General features: G+C 39.6%; 1 protein-coding gene across 1 annotated transcript in view; it reads left to right on the forward strand.

Annotated features, from left to right (window-relative positions):
• The first annotated feature begins 5,578 nt into the window (after window positions 1-5,578).
• The window catches only part of ABCB1 (ATP binding cassette subfamily B member 1), an 80,663-nt gene continuing 69,218 nt past the window's right edge, over window positions 5,579-17,023 (forward strand). Inside the window, 3 exon segments of the mRNA XM_081080229.1 lie at window positions 5,579-5,626; window positions 6,019-6,089; window positions 11,386-11,437. Coding sequence (XP_080936355.1) covers window positions 5,600-5,626; window positions 6,019-6,089; window positions 11,386-11,437 — 150 coding nt within the window. The 5' untranslated portion in view covers window positions 5,579-5,599.

The raw sequence follows: 17,023 nt of genomic DNA on the forward strand, positions 1-17,023 counted from the left end.
TAAAGCTTGTAATTAACGTCTGTTGACTACAGTCACTGTACATAGCACAGTGCTCTTTCCAGGCCTACCGTGTTCCCCCGAAAATAAGACCTAGCCCGACCATCAGATCTAATGCTTCTTTTGAAGCAAATATTAAGACCCAGTTTTTTATATTATGTTACGTATATTATATGTTATATATTATATTATATCCAGTCTTATAGTAAAATAAGACTGGATCTTATATTAATTTTAGCTCCAAAAGACGCATTAGAGCTGATTGTCCAGCTAGGTCTTACTTTCGAGGAAACACGGTAGGTCCCAGGTGAACAATAACTGAGTGACTCGTTAAACAAGAGGAAAGGCCAGGCTCCATGAAGCTGAACAATTTTTCATCACGCAGTCACCCTGCGTCGATGGCTCTGAATCCTGCTTCTTGGGCCAACACTATTCACTCTATTAACTAATATCTGTCTCTCATCTAGGGGCTGTGGGGATATAAGTGATGCCCCACCAAGACTTCCACTATATCCCAACCACAGAGGTCAACATGGTCCCCCAGGTGGATCTCTAGACCCCTTCCCCGCATCTAAGATCAGATAGTATGAGAGTCCCGTGATTCCTCAATACACAGGGACAATGGCCACATTCAGCAGGAAGCAGATACAGAAGAAGAGACCGCCTATACCTCAACTTCCCATAGAGACTTATGGGGATCATGTTTCTCAAGAGGAACATAAGGCAGGCAGTTAGAGACAGGAATTCGGTCTCTGGCATACATCAGGTAACATTCTTGCATGTCCAACATAGTTTACGGAAAATTACCACCCAAAAGACCTCCCCTCTCCCCGCAAACTTGCCCTTGTTTACCATAACCATTAGCCATTATCAGTCACAGGTATCAATCAAGCAGCCCCACAATTAGAGAGGAGTAGCCCATTCTAGAGAAGGAAATAAAACCTCCAAGTCCTCTCCAGTCAGCACCTTTTGAGCCACTCTGTTGTTCAGGCCCACTCCTATCTCTTTGGAGTGTACCTTCGCTTCTAATAAACTGCTCTTTCACCACTGTATTTCTCGTACAATTCTTTGCTCGAGATGCCAAGAACCTGGACACCACACCAAGAAGCGCCTGCTCTCCGGTAACACTTAGACCACACTTTCCTGAGTCACCTGTTCATTCGTTCACTTAATACATTTATTGAGCATTTACTGTTTCTAGGTGGTTCTAGCAAAATAACATGACATTTGAGTAAAGACCTGAAAAAATCGAGAAAAGGAGTGATACTACACAACTAACTTAAGGGATGAGAGTTTCAGGCAGAGGAAATGGTAAGTGCAAATGCCCTAAGCTGGGAACATGCTTTGGATGTTCAAGAAACAGAAGAAGGCTGATGAGACTGGAACAGAATTAATGATAAAAGAGTAATAGGAGATGAGGTCAGAGGGGGCTAGATCATGTAGGGACTTGGGAAAAACTTTGGATTTTACTCTGAGTGGAGGAGGAAACAGTTGGATAGTGAAAGAATTTGACTTGACTTACTCTTAACAATAGACCCTGGGTAAGGGAGGGTGGAGAGAGACTGTTAAAGGGGGGTAAAGATAGAATCAGAGAGACCAGTTTTCATGTTATTGCAATATTTACGGTGACAGATGCTGGGGGGAAGTGGCAATGAAGATGTGAAATAGTATTATATTTGTTTGTTTTATTTATTATTTAAGTACCGGCTTCCCCCCCCCATTACTCTATTGAATGTAACAGAATAAATACATGTAGTATATCCATGAAGGCTGAAAAATGCCAAGGAAAGGCAAAAATAGATTGAGAAGGGAGTATTATTAATATATAGCAGTTGTTGAATATTTAGGGTGTTTCAGTCACTGTATAAGCCTTTTAAATAAATCAATCGTTTAATCTTACAATAACACTATAAGGTACACTAAGTCCTCTCTGAACATCATTGATGGGTTCTGTGACTTTAAACAAAATGACGTATCATGAAACCAAGTTTGCCCTATGCTAATTGATATAAATAAGAGTTAAGTTTCTAGGGCATCTCATCAATGCTATAAAAAAACAACCGTTGAATGAGATGACATTTGAGAACCTACTATACCATCATTACTGCCTCTTTACCAAAGAGAGGACAGAAAAGTTAAGTAACCTATTCAAAAGTACACAGAAAAACAGCAGAAATGGTACTTGAAGCTAAGTTTTTCTAACTCTAAAGCCCACATTGTGGAGTGGAGTCACATACTGAAGAGGACAATTATTGTATATTAATTTAAAGATTTACATGTGGAAAGACACAGAGTGAAATAAAAGAGCAAATCATCTGAGAAGCGAATTTAGCTGAAATGGAATGAACACGTACAGCGTTTCCCTGAAAATAAAACCTAACTGGAAAATAAGCCTTAGCATGATTTTTCAGGATGACATCCCCTGAACATAAGCCCTAAAGCATCTTTTGGAGCAAAAATTAATATAAGATCCGGTCTTATTTTTGAGGAAACACGGTCTGTATGTTTTGGGGGCAAGGGAGAGAGTATAAGGAACTGAGGTGGACAAAGATAGTCAGAGGGAAGTAATGTGTTGTAGTCCTTACGAGCTAACTGGACACTCTTAGATCTGATATAGTAGGGAGCCATTGCAGTTTTTCTAATATGCAGTCATAAGATGAAAACATTTCATAGGGCTTGAAAAGGCAGTGTAGGAGAGTGTACCATAATATATACTATAGTGTGGGCTAATGGTGAAGAGTGTAATTAGAGAGCTGCACTGCTTTCAAGTCCTGGGTCAGGTGCTTACACACCATGTGACTTTGGGCAAATAATGTAGACTTCAGTTTCTTTCACTGTAAAATGGGGTTCTCGTGAAGATTAATCTCTTTCAAGCGTCTGGGACAGTTCCTCATATATGGCGCGTGCTTAGCAAATGTTTATTATTATTATTATTCCCACAGGTATGTATAGGATACACTGCAGCAGGAATGCAAATTTTGAGTATTGGGAGAGTAGATAAGTTGGTGAAAAGACTACATGCTGATGGAGGACAGAAAGATGCAGCATTATGGGGAAACACACTTCAAAAGGGAAAAATAGTTGTTTGAATGAAGGTGTCTGAGTGAAGACTTGGAAATGGGATGCTTTAGTTTTCTTGAGGATTTGCTGTCAAGTGCAGCTGTTATGTATTACTAGAAGTAGTGGGCAGTAATAGGAGACAGGAGTCAAAACCGTTAAAGGTCAAGGACTTGGAAGCAGCCAGAACTGTTCATTACTTTAGGTCCATGATATTTTATATCCATCTTCATGTCAGTGGAGCAAAGAAACTAAAAAATATATATAGTTGTCATGCGGGGCAGCCTGTGGGGTCTCTGCTCCCGCTCCCCACATAAGAACGCAGGACATGGTGAGGCCAAAAAGGAACACCCACGGAGCCATAGATAGGGTAGTCATACCACTGTAGTCTCACTGGAGGCTGGATTAACACGACGGACTTGCAACCTGCTGTCTGTTTTTCTGCCAACCCACCGACGACTCTCCTCGACTCTCCTCGACTGGACTACCCACCGTAGCCGCAGCAGTTATATTAGTGGCCAATGGCTCACTGGTTATAGCTGATGGCCAACCAGCCGCAGCTGACAGCCATCCAATCACAGTTGATGGCCATTTACTACCTGAGCCAGCATGTTTCCACGTGAGGCCGAGAGCCTGGAAACTGCTCTCTGGGGTTCTGTCCCCACAATAGTAGAAAAACAAAGCTTTACTGAAAGCTCTCTGGGCTAGCTAGTCTGAGCCTAAAACTATGTATATGCTTGGTAGAGATTTTCACTTGAAGCGCAAGCCTGCAGGCATAGTATAATCAGCTTATTATACTTTAAAAAATATGCTGCAGTTGTTTTAGGAAGGATTTAAGGTAGTTTACAAGTATACATGAAATATAACAAGATCACATTAATTAAAGGTGGGACAAAGTAAAAGTGTAAACAGAGAGCAGAGGCATAAATCAGATTAAAAATGCATGTGATAAAGAGAAAAGCTTTATACATTTGCCCCAGGTGGTCCACAGGGTTGGTCTTAAACCTTTAAGCAGTGAACCAGTGCTGTACACGTGCATATCCAATTGGAACACAAAGAAAATTAGTGACCTAATTAACGGTTTGTAAAGAAAGAAACCTGATTGTATGGCAAACAAACAAACAAAAAAAACCAAGGCAAGAAAAATTCGGAATAAAGGATGGAAAAGAAAATTATGCCTTTGAAGTATGACTTAAAGAAAGCATGGAAAATACACTGTGCAGTAAAAAATAAAAGGTTTTTTTTTGTAAACTTGCAGTGAGTTGAGGGGCAACACATGTTAAGTCACAGAATGCAGACTAAAGGTCACGAAAAGATCTACTTTCCCCACGTTTGTAAGAAGCACGAAAGTCTGATGTGAGTTAACACTGCTTTTTGAATTTGAATTGTGAAGATTACCCTAATTTTCATCAACTTGAAGAAGACAGTGGACAAGAAAAAATAGTAAAATGGTAGCAGTAAAGATGGAATTAAATTACAACTAAAAATAATATGCTAAAATACATGATACTTTAATAATCCGAATTAAAATGGGAGTTTTGAACCGCCTTGGGAAAAACAAGGGCATTGATTTGATTGCTAAGATTTGAAAATATTGCATACTTTTATATACCATTTCCACCCTAAAATGTCCATTGCAATTTACATATTAAAAAAATCTTCCTATTTATTTCCTCCCACTTATCTTCAAATAAAAAAACGAACAGATAACCTCAGAAACTGTCCAACATACTGAAGAAAGTATAGAAAGTATAATTTTTCTTGCAGAAAAATTTCACCTGGCCTTTTTAAAGGTGCTGCTGGGAAGGGAAGTTTAACTCGTTTTCACTGTAGAATGGGCGAGGTTGGAGATTGTTTTATTAACGGGACTAGAGGCGACGCCAAAGAAAGTTTCCCTTACCTACTCGAGACCCAGGGAGCCATAGAGCCATATCTGTATATCTATGTATCTATATATCTATATATGACCTCCCTCCCTCCCTCCTCCCCCCCCTCTCTCTCTCTCTCTCCCTCCTCTCTCTCTCTCTGTGAACACGTAGAGACTTAACTCTATAAATGTAAGCGCCCCCGATGATTCAGCTGATAGGTGTTTCCCTACTTGCCCTTTTGCGTTGGGGCAACGGTAGCAAGGACATTTCTCCTGCAAATGCAACCTGTTTTGCAACTTGTCGAGCAATTAGCTTTCAATAGAAGAGGGCGGGGAGCCATCCCGCGTGGTCTGGCTGATTGGCTGGACAGAAGAGCCCCGGGGTGTGACCTGCCCAGCACGGTTCACTCGGTTCGCAGCGCAGCGCCCCGGTACAGCAGGGCTTCCGCTCCTCGCAGCTCGTAGCTCGAGGAAGCCGAGGCTGCCGCTCGCATCCGCCGGGGCGTCCCGCTTCAAGTCCGCCTCTTTTCCCACACAACCCACGACTTGGTGGACGATCCGAGAAAGCCCGAGGTAGGGGCGCGCGACGGTGGGGATCAGATGGGGACAGTTCGCAGGAAGGGTGGAGCTCGCCAATTTCCTGAGCTTGGTCGCTGCGGGAGACAGGCTTTGGTGGGGATGCAAAGGGGAGATTTCAATGGGGAAGTAAGTCTGTGGGGGCCAGGTGGGGTGAAACCTCGAGTCGCTCGGGGGGCTCCGGCAGCATCCCCAACCTGTGCTTCCCGGCGCTGGCCACGCGTCAGTAGAGGAGAGCGAAGAGCCGGAGCGCGCGGGACGCGGTCCCCGGGCCGGCGGGCGGGCTGTCCGCGGCAGACACGGGCTGGCGGGCAAAGTCCGGACGCGCCGCGGCCCTCCAGCTCAGGTGGCGTGGACAGGCTGCGGGCCCCGCGCGCGCGAAGCCCCTGCGGCGACCCGCCCGGGGGGGGCTGCCCGAGCGTCACGGCCAGCCCCCCGCCCCCGCGCGCGGGTGGCGCTCAGTGTCAGCCCCGTCCCCTGCGGATCGCGCCCTGGGCTCATCCGCGTTGGTTTCTCCGCAGGTCGCGATGGATCTTGAAGGAAGCCAGAATGGAAGAGCCGGGAAGAACTTCTTGAAAGTGGGCAAGAAAAGGTAGCCAGATTGTTTCGGGTTCTTACTTTACAGGGCCCGAGGGGCACGGGCAATTCGTTTCTTGCCTCCAGCTCTGAAATAAAGGAGATGATGATCTTAATCTTCAACGCTACCGGTTGCTCTGCAGAGAAGTTCTTGCAGGCTGAGTTGAGCCCAGGGTTGACGTTCTCCCTCCGCGTTGGTGAGCTTTCTTCCTCACCAGTTGGGCTTCAGGCCAAGGCTCACATCCTTTTCGTGTTTTATAACCTTGCACTTTCCAAGCCATGTATATCAGCCATGTTGATCATTTACGTGCTTGAACCATGTGTTTGTACTCTGCTGCTTGGTCCAGTCTCCTGCTTCTGGTAAAACAGTCACATAAACTTGACATATTTGTGGCATGGCGGATAGGGCAGAAGGCCAAAACATTGTTTTCTGAAAAGGCAATGTCTATCTGACCCTTGTAGAAGAAATTCTGAAAAGAGCAGACTGCAGGGCCATAGAAGACTATGAGCATGGTCTGAAATTATCCTGATCGTATGTAGAAGTGGTAATGTGACCACACGGGGAAAATAATTATTTTGAGTACAGTTTGATCATAGTGCAGTGTCTACACAGGAGATTTTTAAACTTCACGCCTTTGGTTGATTGTTAGTAGATTGTAAAATAGAACAAATAAATAAATATTATTATTAGAAACGGAGCTTTTAAGTGTAAGAGAAAAATAGGACTGTGGACATCAAATACGTTTTTTTAAAAAAACAATGTTAAATGTGAACTGGAAACTTCAGTATGAACTCATGCTTTTTTAATAGTTCATTTTCTGTCCACTGAAAGGGGAAAGAGCTACTATGATCATACTGTCAGATCTTGGTTTCTAACTACCATTCCTCACTCAAAAGAATGTGAACCCCATAGAGAAATGGATAATTCCAGCCACGTCTGGTTAGGGAAAATACAAAGTGAGCCAGGAGTATCTTGTGGTACCCCAAAACAAGGAAGTAGAGTTTAAGGAAATTGTCAGAAGGACACAGGAATTGGCTTGAAGGGGCTTCTGTTGGCCAAAAGTGGGATGATATGAGTAACAAAAATAATAATGACTGTGCTTGATTGTGAAATACTGAATACAATCCATGAATTCTTAATAAAATTCTGAGAGGAGGAGGAAAACTAAAAAGGTGGGAGAGGTAGAGAGAATAAAGGAAAGTTCTTTACAGAAAAATGCCAGCTATCGTTTTGGAACCTGCATTGTTATAATTGATTCAGGCAAGGATTGTTAACAGATCCTACACCACTCAGAGAAAAGCTGTATCTAAGAATTATCCAAAATTCTTACTAATTAGGGAAAGAAAAGGGTGCTTTTCCAGTGGGGAGATTTTTGCAGTTAGCACCTTAACCAAGTGATCAGCATCTGACTTCACTTATGGAGGAATATACTGTGTTAGTGACAAGACACCACCTAGGAAGTATGTTAGCAAAAACATTTAGTCTGAATCTACTCAACTTCTAGACTGATGTGGTCCAATAGAATAGAATGTGAGTCACATGTGAAATTATTAATTTTATAGTACCAACATAAAAAGGTAAAAAGAAACAGGTGAAATTAATTTTGAAAAGCTATTTTGAGGAACCCAGTATATTCAAAATATTATTATTTCTACCTGTATGCAGGATTATTAATGAGATAGTTTACATTCTCTTTTTCATGTAATAGGCCCCCTGCTCTCTGCGGTGATATGTTCTAAGACCCCTGGCAGATGCCTGAAACCAATGATAGTCCCTAACCCTGTATACATATGTTGTTGACCCTTGAACAACGCAGGTTTGAACTATGCAGTTCCACTTATATGCACTATTTTTCAATTGACCTTTGCAGTTCAAACCTTTGTTGTTCCAGGGTCAACTGGCAGTTGGGAATTCAAGTGTGCCAGAGGGCCTACTAAAGTTATATGTAGATTTTTCGACTTTTCAGACAGTCAATGCTCGTAACCCTCCACCCCCAGCTATTTAAGGGTCAATTGTACTACTATACATACATACCTATGATAAAGCTTAATTTGTAAATTAGGTTTGGTAAGAGATTAACAATAATAAATAATAATACAATAGAACAATTATAACGGTATACTATAATAAAAGTTATATGAATGGCTTTGGGGTTATTATTAAGTAAAATAAGGGTTACTTGAACACAAGCACTGCAATATGAGACAGCCCATCTGATAACCAAGATGGCTATTAAGTGACTAATAGGTAGCATATACAGCAAGGGGATGTATACAAGGGATGATTCATGTCTCCAGCTGGTGTATGTGAAACTTCACCACTCTCTCAAAACAGTGCAGAATTTAAAACTTATAAATTGTTTACTTCTGGAATTTTCCATTTAATGTTCTCAGGCCACAGTTGACCACAGAAACCACAGAAAGCGAAACCACAGATATGGGGGTGGGACTACTAAGTCCTCATATCTGCTGTGTATATTATCCTTACTGTACATCTCAATTTGAACTCAGTTTGAAACACACATATCCAAGGTGTGGGACATTCTGTTCTTGTTCCCACAAAAAATCAAGGTGGTGAGGGTGGGGTGGGAGTAGGACTTAGAGATTTAAAAAAGAGACTGAAGAGACAAAACCACCAAATGTAGTATGTGAGCCCTGATTACATTAGAGTTCAGAAAAGGAAAAACCTATAGAAAACATTCTTGGGAAATTTGAATGTGGATTGGATATTAGATGATATCAAATTGCTGTTAATTTTTTTAGATGTGATAATGGTAGGAGGACATGTGAATTGCCATGATATTTGCAACTTACTTTCAAATGGTTCAGCAAAATATTAACAATGATAATATATACACTTCCTTATATAGATAAAGAAAATACGGTCAAAATGTTAACACTTGTTGAATTTAGATGAATGTTATATAAACAGTCATTATTACTATTCTTAATCTTTCTGTTTATTTGAAAATTTTCGTATAAACCAAAAAAGAAAAAAGACTCCACAGAGTGGAAGTAGATATTTCTCTTTGTTTTAAACATTTTTTAAAACTTGGTACCTTAAAGAGCTATGTACTTATGACACAAACATGTAGGGATATTGAAGTAAGAAGTATTGAGGGTATGTGGAGGGAAATGGTAAAGAAATTTGTTTGAACCTGCACATGCCTTCATTTTGTTATTCATTCTTATGGCCTACAGACTTTTTTCTAACTAGAAATTTTATTTATTTATTTATTTATTTATGTGGTTTCTATTAAACTGCTCATCATCATTGATTTTAATCTATTCTTAATAAAACTTTATTCTTTTTTCCAGTTTTATTGAGATATAATTGACATACAGCACTGTATAAGTTTAAGGTATACAGTATAATGGTTTGACTTACATATATTGTGAAATGATTACCACAGTAAGTTTAGTTAACATCCACCCATCATCTATATCATAAACAATAAAAAGAAAAAGCAAAAAAAAAGAAACAAAAATGTTTTTTCCTTGTGAGGAGAACTGTTAGGAGCCATTCTTTTCACAACTTCCCTGTGTATCAAAGAGCAGGTGTGAAGTATAATCATTATGTTGTACATTACATTCCTGGTACTTTATCTTACAACTGGAAATTGTGCCTTTGGACCACCTTCCTCTGCCCCTTCCCCATAAACCTGATCTCTTTTTCGATGAGTTTGTTTTTTTCTCAACTATATATTCTAATGTGAAATTATAAAGAGGCATGTGGTTTTTTTAATAGGTATAATCCTTAGATAATAGTACCATTTGGAATATCTAGATTCGCAAAAATTCTTAATTAAAAGTGAGGTTTGATGAGCAATTTGCCTTTGGTAAGCACTGTGTTTTGAGCTGATGAGGTAAATAAGTAATCTAAAAAGGGTAAGAGTCAGTGTGAAAGTGCATTTCCATGCAATGCACTAACTCAGAAGTTAGTGAATATCTGATGGTGAGGGGATAGACTGTTCAATTTAAATCGGCTTTCTTCTAGTAGCTGTATGATGTTGGACAGGCTGGTTAACTCCTCTCACCTGCAGTTTTCTCATCTGTAAAAGGCCTGCCTCACAGAGATTAAGGTTAAATGAAATCATGTATGTGTAGTGTTTACTTAGACAGCACCTCAGGAACATTATAAATTCTCCAAAATAACAGCAGTTTTAGAGAATGAAAAAGTAAATAAAAAGCTTAAAGCTAAAACTCAATTATGTATGGCTATTTTTCTCCTTTCATCCTGGTTCCAGGGTTACTAAAACCATGCTTTTACTGGGAATAGGGTGGGACCACATTAGAACAGCTATGTTTGTGTATTTTGTGTGTGTTTTTTTAATGTCCGTCTAACATCACTCCAAGGCCAAATATGGGATTTGGATTTTTTTCAAACTGGGTTTTTTTCCTTAGAAGTCTCTTCAGCTTTTTGACCTCACTTAGTGTAAAAAACAAAGACAAAGATGAATTTACTGTTTGGACTTGAAAATCTGTGTGAAAATAATGTAGTTCTTCTCTGAAATAGTCTTTGTTTTGTACATTTGAAAATATAGATGCAGAGACTGCTAATGGTTGGTTTGCTTTCATGTCCTAGGTAGCAGTTTATACATAGAGTGGAATCAGGTTACAGAGTTAGATTCACTTGAATCCGGGCTCAAAATAATAATTGACTTTGTTACACCTGAGGACAGCTTTTTTTTTGCAGACCATCCTTTTTGACCGTAGCTTTTCTAGATTGCGCTTATTGCTATAAGAGTCCATTTAGGGCTCCAGACTTTCTTTCAGAATTAGATTTGCTCATAGTGATTTAATTACTTTTCTTCTTAGGTTACTGTATGCCCAGCATCTGATTGCTATTACTTTCCAATGGTTAAGAGAATGATTAAGGATATCTGTGTAGTAGATAGAATATCTGCTTCTAGAATTACTGAGATGATAGTTAAGGGTATTGATTTGGGAGAGCATGAATGATTTTCAATTAGAGTGAAAACAGGAAGCACTCTTTTGTCAGTATTTTTTTTTTTGGAATTGCAGAAGTTATTGTGTCTGTGTGTGTATTTATAACAGAAAGTTAGGAAGTACCAAAGGCACGAGGAAGAAAATATTTTGATAGAAAGCTAAACACCCAGTGATAACCATACATATGGATTTCTAAGATACAGACAAACATGCTTAAAATCCTAGATGGGCTCATACTATTAACCTGTTTTTTTACTGAATAATATATTCTGGACATGTTATAAGCTCTGTGTTAATTTGGCAATTGAAAAATTTATATAATTTTTTGAAGTTCTGTATAATTCTATTGCTATGTTTTTCAGTAAAAAAGATGAGAAGAAAGAAAAGAAACCAACTGTCAGTGCATTTGCAATGGTAAGTTTTGAATTTATTCACTATTCAAAATACTTCGGAAATTTGACTTCTCGGTACCTAGAGAAGAGATAGTTCTCTTATAATATTTTCTTGGATCATTTGTTAATGGAGAGGTGAAATTCATTGGTTTAATTTAGCTTGTTTTCAGGGAAATGCCAATCATACTTGCCATGTGAATTGAACCTCAATAGCCATGCTTTTTGTCCTAGATTTCAGTATTCTCCTAATTATATCACCAGTGAAGTGATCTGTTATCAATAGCTAGCACTTCTCCCAGAGCTTGCCATAGATAACAGATCTCTGAGCCATCTGGATAGAGGAGACCAGCCTCATGGTTCAAATAGGACACAAGGTTATCTGTAATTAATGGCTCTGAAATCCTGACAGGTTTGAAGTGAAAGTCCTAGGTACCCATATAATAGAAGTTTACAATGAATCATTTATTACTGTGACTTAGTATACGTCATCATTCCTCTGTGCTGAGTAATTGAAAATCTAGAATTTGAAAACTTTAATGTAATTCTTTATCTCATTTTCTGGTTGCACAGTGGTTGCTCAGAAGCTTTTCTTTAATCAACTGGGAATAAGGCAGGGTTTTATAGATGTGGCTAGGTGATGGTCTGTCTACCTAAATCCTTCTTTTTTTCTAAGAGTGCAGAACTGTGGGATTAAAACCTGGAAGGCTAGTGAACCAGTTGAGTCTGGTAGAGCATCCTTTGTAATTCAGTCATAACACACAGACATTTTTTAAATGTGTGGGGGAAGGATAGGCTCTCTTGTAAAATGGATATTCGTAAATTAAATAAGAATTGTTGTAGGCGGGAAAAAATAGTCGCCTGACTTTTACGCTAAGGACTCTATGGTTATCTTATATGATCACTTTTTCCTGAGCCATAGTTGCTTGGCTACCGTTCCACCTTTTAGTCTATCTCTACTCTGAAATTTTTGGGAGATAAGACTATACACTTGCGTCATTCTCAGAAAGATTACTTGAGTATCCAAGTGACAGTTTTTGTTTGTTTTAGATTTTATGCTTATGTTTTTATATTGAAAGAAGCTTTTATGTTAAAGTCGGGTTTATTTCCAAGTCTTAATTTCAGTTCAAAATGACTTTAGTTATTTTGAGACTAAAACATTTCTGTCTTTTGTAGTTTAGTTTTCATTATTTGTAGCTTAAATTTTAAAAGAAGTCTTATATCTTAGAAAATCTAACAGACCTAATACATAGAGGTAATGGTATCAATAGAGTTTCAAACCACAAAAGAATAAAAATATGGAGTTTGAATGTGAGATAATAATAATAACACACAAACAGCATGCCATGTACTATTCTAAGCACTTTATATATGAATTTATTTTTTTTTCCTTACAATTCCCCCTTGAGATAGATACTATTATTCTAATTTTACAGATCAAGAAACTTAGGCCAGATATGTTAACTTGCCCAAGGATACACAGTGGGGCCAAGATTCAGACCTGGGAAGTTCATGTTCTAAATCACAGTGCTCAGGATAGCACAGAAAGAATATATTCCAAGCCCGTTGATATGAAGTGCTTACTATTCTCGTGGCTTTTCCTGTGTTTTTTTCCTGAAGAGTAGACATAGAAAACTGTGGATTTAATTTGTATATAAAACCTATAAACACAAGGACACATTTAGAAAGTTCAATAGTAAAATGCTGATGTTATTGACATTGCTTATTAATAACAGTACCGGCTTAAACAAAATCTCGTGTCAGAGGTTTCTAAGAACGCCAGGTTTGATGATTCACTAGAAGAACTCACAGGGCTCAGCATATAAATACAGTTATGGTTAAGAGTTATTACAGCAGAAAGATATAGAGTAGAATCAGCCTTGGGAAAAGGCACATAGGAAGACATACAGGAGAAACTAGGCCCAAGCTCCCAGAGTCCTCTCCCAGTCCTCTCACACTTAATTTCCCCAGTCGTGAGTTGTGACAACATATATGCAATGCCATCTATCAAAAGAAGCTCGTTAGCGGCAGCTGGTTAGCTCAGTTGGTTAGAACACGATGCTTGGAACACCAGGGTTGCCGGTTCGATCCCTGCATGGGCCAGTGTGAGCTGCGCCCTCCACAACTAGATTGCAACTCCTTCTTGACTTGGAGCTGATTGGTCCTGGAAAAACACACTTAAAATAAATAAAAGTTGAAAAAAAAAAAAAAAGAGAGAGAAGCTCGTTAGAGATTCAGCACCCAAGGTTTTTACTGGGGGTTGATCACATAGGCAAAGCACGTACCAAAATTCCAGACTCACAGAAGGCAAGCAAGTGTTCAGGATAAAGCACATTGTTTGTACAAATAGTTCTGGCCACTATTATCAGTTAGGCCACTTAACCACCCTCAAATCCAAGTTCCAGATGCCAGCTAAGGGTGAACCTTATAGAGGGGTCAATTAAGTTCGCGAACTCATCCTAGAAAAAGTGCTACATACCTCATTGCTGAATATCACTATGGTCACCTTCGAAGTGCTCTTCTTGGGAAGCCATGCACCAACGCCAGCGCCTAGTCCATCCTTCAAAACAATTTTGGAACTCTTTTTCTGGAAAGGCCATCAGAGCGGTCATAGTATTATGCTTGATGTCCTGAATGTCATCAAAATGTCTTCCTTTCAATATTCCCTTTATCTTTGGGTAATGAAAGAAATCATTGGGGGCCAGATCAGGTGAATAGGGAGGGTGTTCCAATACAGTGATTTGTTTACTGGCTGAAAACTCCCTCACAGACAGTCCCCTGTGAGCTGGTACATTGTCGTGATGCAAGAGCCATGAATTGTTGGCGAAAAGTTCAGGTTGTTTTCATGTAACTTTTTTCATGGATACTTTTCAGCTCTTCCAAATAGTAAAAACTTGGTTAATAGTTTGTCCAGTTCGTACAAATTCATAATGAATCATCCTTCTGATATCAAAAAAGGTTAGCAACATTGTTGCAACAAGTTCAGGAACTTAATTGTCAGACCTCCAATACAGGTCTAAACATACTCTCAGGTTTGCAGTGTTCACTGTTTTTTGCATACCTTCCCTGTTCACTTATTTCTGCTATGAAACGTTTTAGGAGTCTTCAGAAAGGTAAGGAATAGATTCAGAAATTTCCACTAGCCTTTATTTTATTTATATCAGGTTTTGTTTCAACATTTACAGAAACGCTAAAGTAAAATAAAATCTAAAGCAAGTGAGGAAATGGGACAGATGGAAATAGGGCAGGAACAATACCAGTTGGGCTGCAGCTCCTATTCAAAGTACTCCTTAAAGATTGTATACTCTTGCCAGTATTGTTCTGCAGATTCAACTCTGAGATTTCTACTTATATATCATATTGAAACATTTATTTTTTCATCTAAATAAATAATAGCTAGCAATATTAAGTGCTTCCTCTCCGCCAGGCTTTGTTAAGCACTCCATGATATCACTTAACTTAATCTTCACAGTAACCCAGTGATGTAGGCACTTCTGTTATCCTTATGCTCCAAATGATGAAACAGACTCAGAAAAGTTAAGCAATACATTCAAAGTCATAGAGTCACATAGCTAACAATGGGGCAAGGTCAGAATTGTGTCCAATCTGCTGAGTCTAGAGCCAGAGATTTTAACAACTTTAATCATTTATGAAAGTTTATAACTGTAAGCTTTTATCTGCCTGAGGTTGAAGAACGATTTGTTGATGCTGTTATCTTCTGACCACCTGGTCATTCCTCAGAACTTGAAGATTTTACCATCTGTCTCAGTGTCCCCCTTTTCATTCCTGGAGCCCCGGCTATCATGGGTGACTTTTATGGTATTACAGATAACCACTCCTTCACTTTCACAGGTGCAATAATCTTTTCCACCCCATCACTCCAGTTATCAACGTACATACTCATAACCTGGATTTTGTTGTTATTTGAAACTGTTCTATTTCCAAAGTGACCAGTTGAAGCAGCCAGCTTGAATTAGCCAGCCATCTGCGTTCTTTTTAATGTGGTCACTGCTCTCTCTGGATCTTCATCCCACTGACCCATCAATGTCCCATTAGCCCCTCCTGTCTTCATTCTTTTTCTTATCCAGCTGAAAGTGATGACTGTCTCTCTAGTTATTCTCTTGCCCAAACTATAAACTTCCTTTCACTTGTCATTTGTCACATATAGCGTAGACAAAATCAGCCATTTGCTTTCTTGCTGCCTGAACCCTGATATCTGACTGCTGCAGCAGAAAATCTCAACAGTGTACCCAGCACAGAAATCCTTCTCCTGCTTGTCTCACTATGTCAAACTTCTGCTCTTTTCAAAGTTCCCAATTCTTCCTCCCCCACGACCAACACCTCCTCTCACTCTGGTGGATAACCTCTCCTTTTATTTCACAAACAAAATGGAAGCCACCTGACAGAAGTTCCTCAGCTCATCTCTCCCAATGTACAAACATAACTACCTATACCTGGATCAATTCCCTCTTCCTTCTCTCCTATTACAATAGACGAGGCATCTGGTACTTAAAACTCCTCACTCACTTGTATTTTGGCTCCCATATCCTCTTCTTTCTCAAGGACCTTATGTTATTATCATCTCTTCTGTATCTTTAATCTCTCCTCTCAACTGAGTCTTTCCCATTGGCATTTACACATCAGGTGTTTTTAATTTCACTCATGCCCTCTTTAAAGCCATTCCTTTTTAGCTTGCTTTCCACACAGGAGTTGCCTTTGTTTTCTGTCTCCATTTCACCTTGCAATCATTTCTTAACATGATAATTTGGCTTCTGTCTCCACCACTCACCAAATCCAGAGGCATGCTTTGATTCTGTCCTGACCTGTAAGTAGCATCTTCCACTGTCCACCATGTTCTTTCTCCTGTTTGTTTCTGTGATGCTGCAGGCTGCTGATTTTCCTCTCAGCTTTTCAATTTTTCTTGTGTCATCTTTGCCTATGAAGTTAGAATTCCTCAACCCCTTATCCCAGGAGTTAGTGATGGTCTTGGCATGTCTCTAATTTCATACAGCTGTTTTCTAGTTGTTTTCATGCAAAACTCCTTTCTCCTCTGAGTTTCATTCTGCACAATTACGGTATCTTCTATCCATTTTCAGTGGTGTCCTTCTGATTTCTAGTTACTTTTCCTCCACCATGGAGACCATTAGCATTTACCTGCTTCTACTTCATTCACCTGTGCTCTCATTCTTCTTCAATTTTGGTAACTTTATTAATGTCTCCTGGGCTCAACATTCTTTGACCTCTTTGGTTCCCACAACCTTCACCCCTATTCTAGTAAGTTACACTGGTGGACAAGGACCCGGGGCTTATCGTCTGGGTGGACTCCCACCTAAGATGATGTAAACGCAAATGGGTGTCTTCACCCTCAACTTCTGACTCCTAGCTTGTAGCTTGGCCGTTTCTCTATTATCCTTTTTTTTTTTTGACATTGTGCATTCATTTCCTATTGCTCCTGTAACAAAATATTACTCACTTAATGACTTAAAACAACACAAGCTTATCATCTTAGAGTTCTGAGACCAGAAGTCTCACTGGGCTAAAATCAGATGCCATTAGGGCCGGATTCCTTTTGGAGACTCTGAGAGAGAATCTCTTTTCCTTCCCTTTTGCA

The sequence above is a fragment of the Rhinolophus hipposideros genome, assembly GCF_964194185.1.
Source record: "Rhinolophus hipposideros genome assembly, chromosome: 18".
Lineage (NCBI taxonomy): Eukaryota > Metazoa > Chordata > Mammalia > Chiroptera > Rhinolophidae > Rhinolophus > Rhinolophus hipposideros.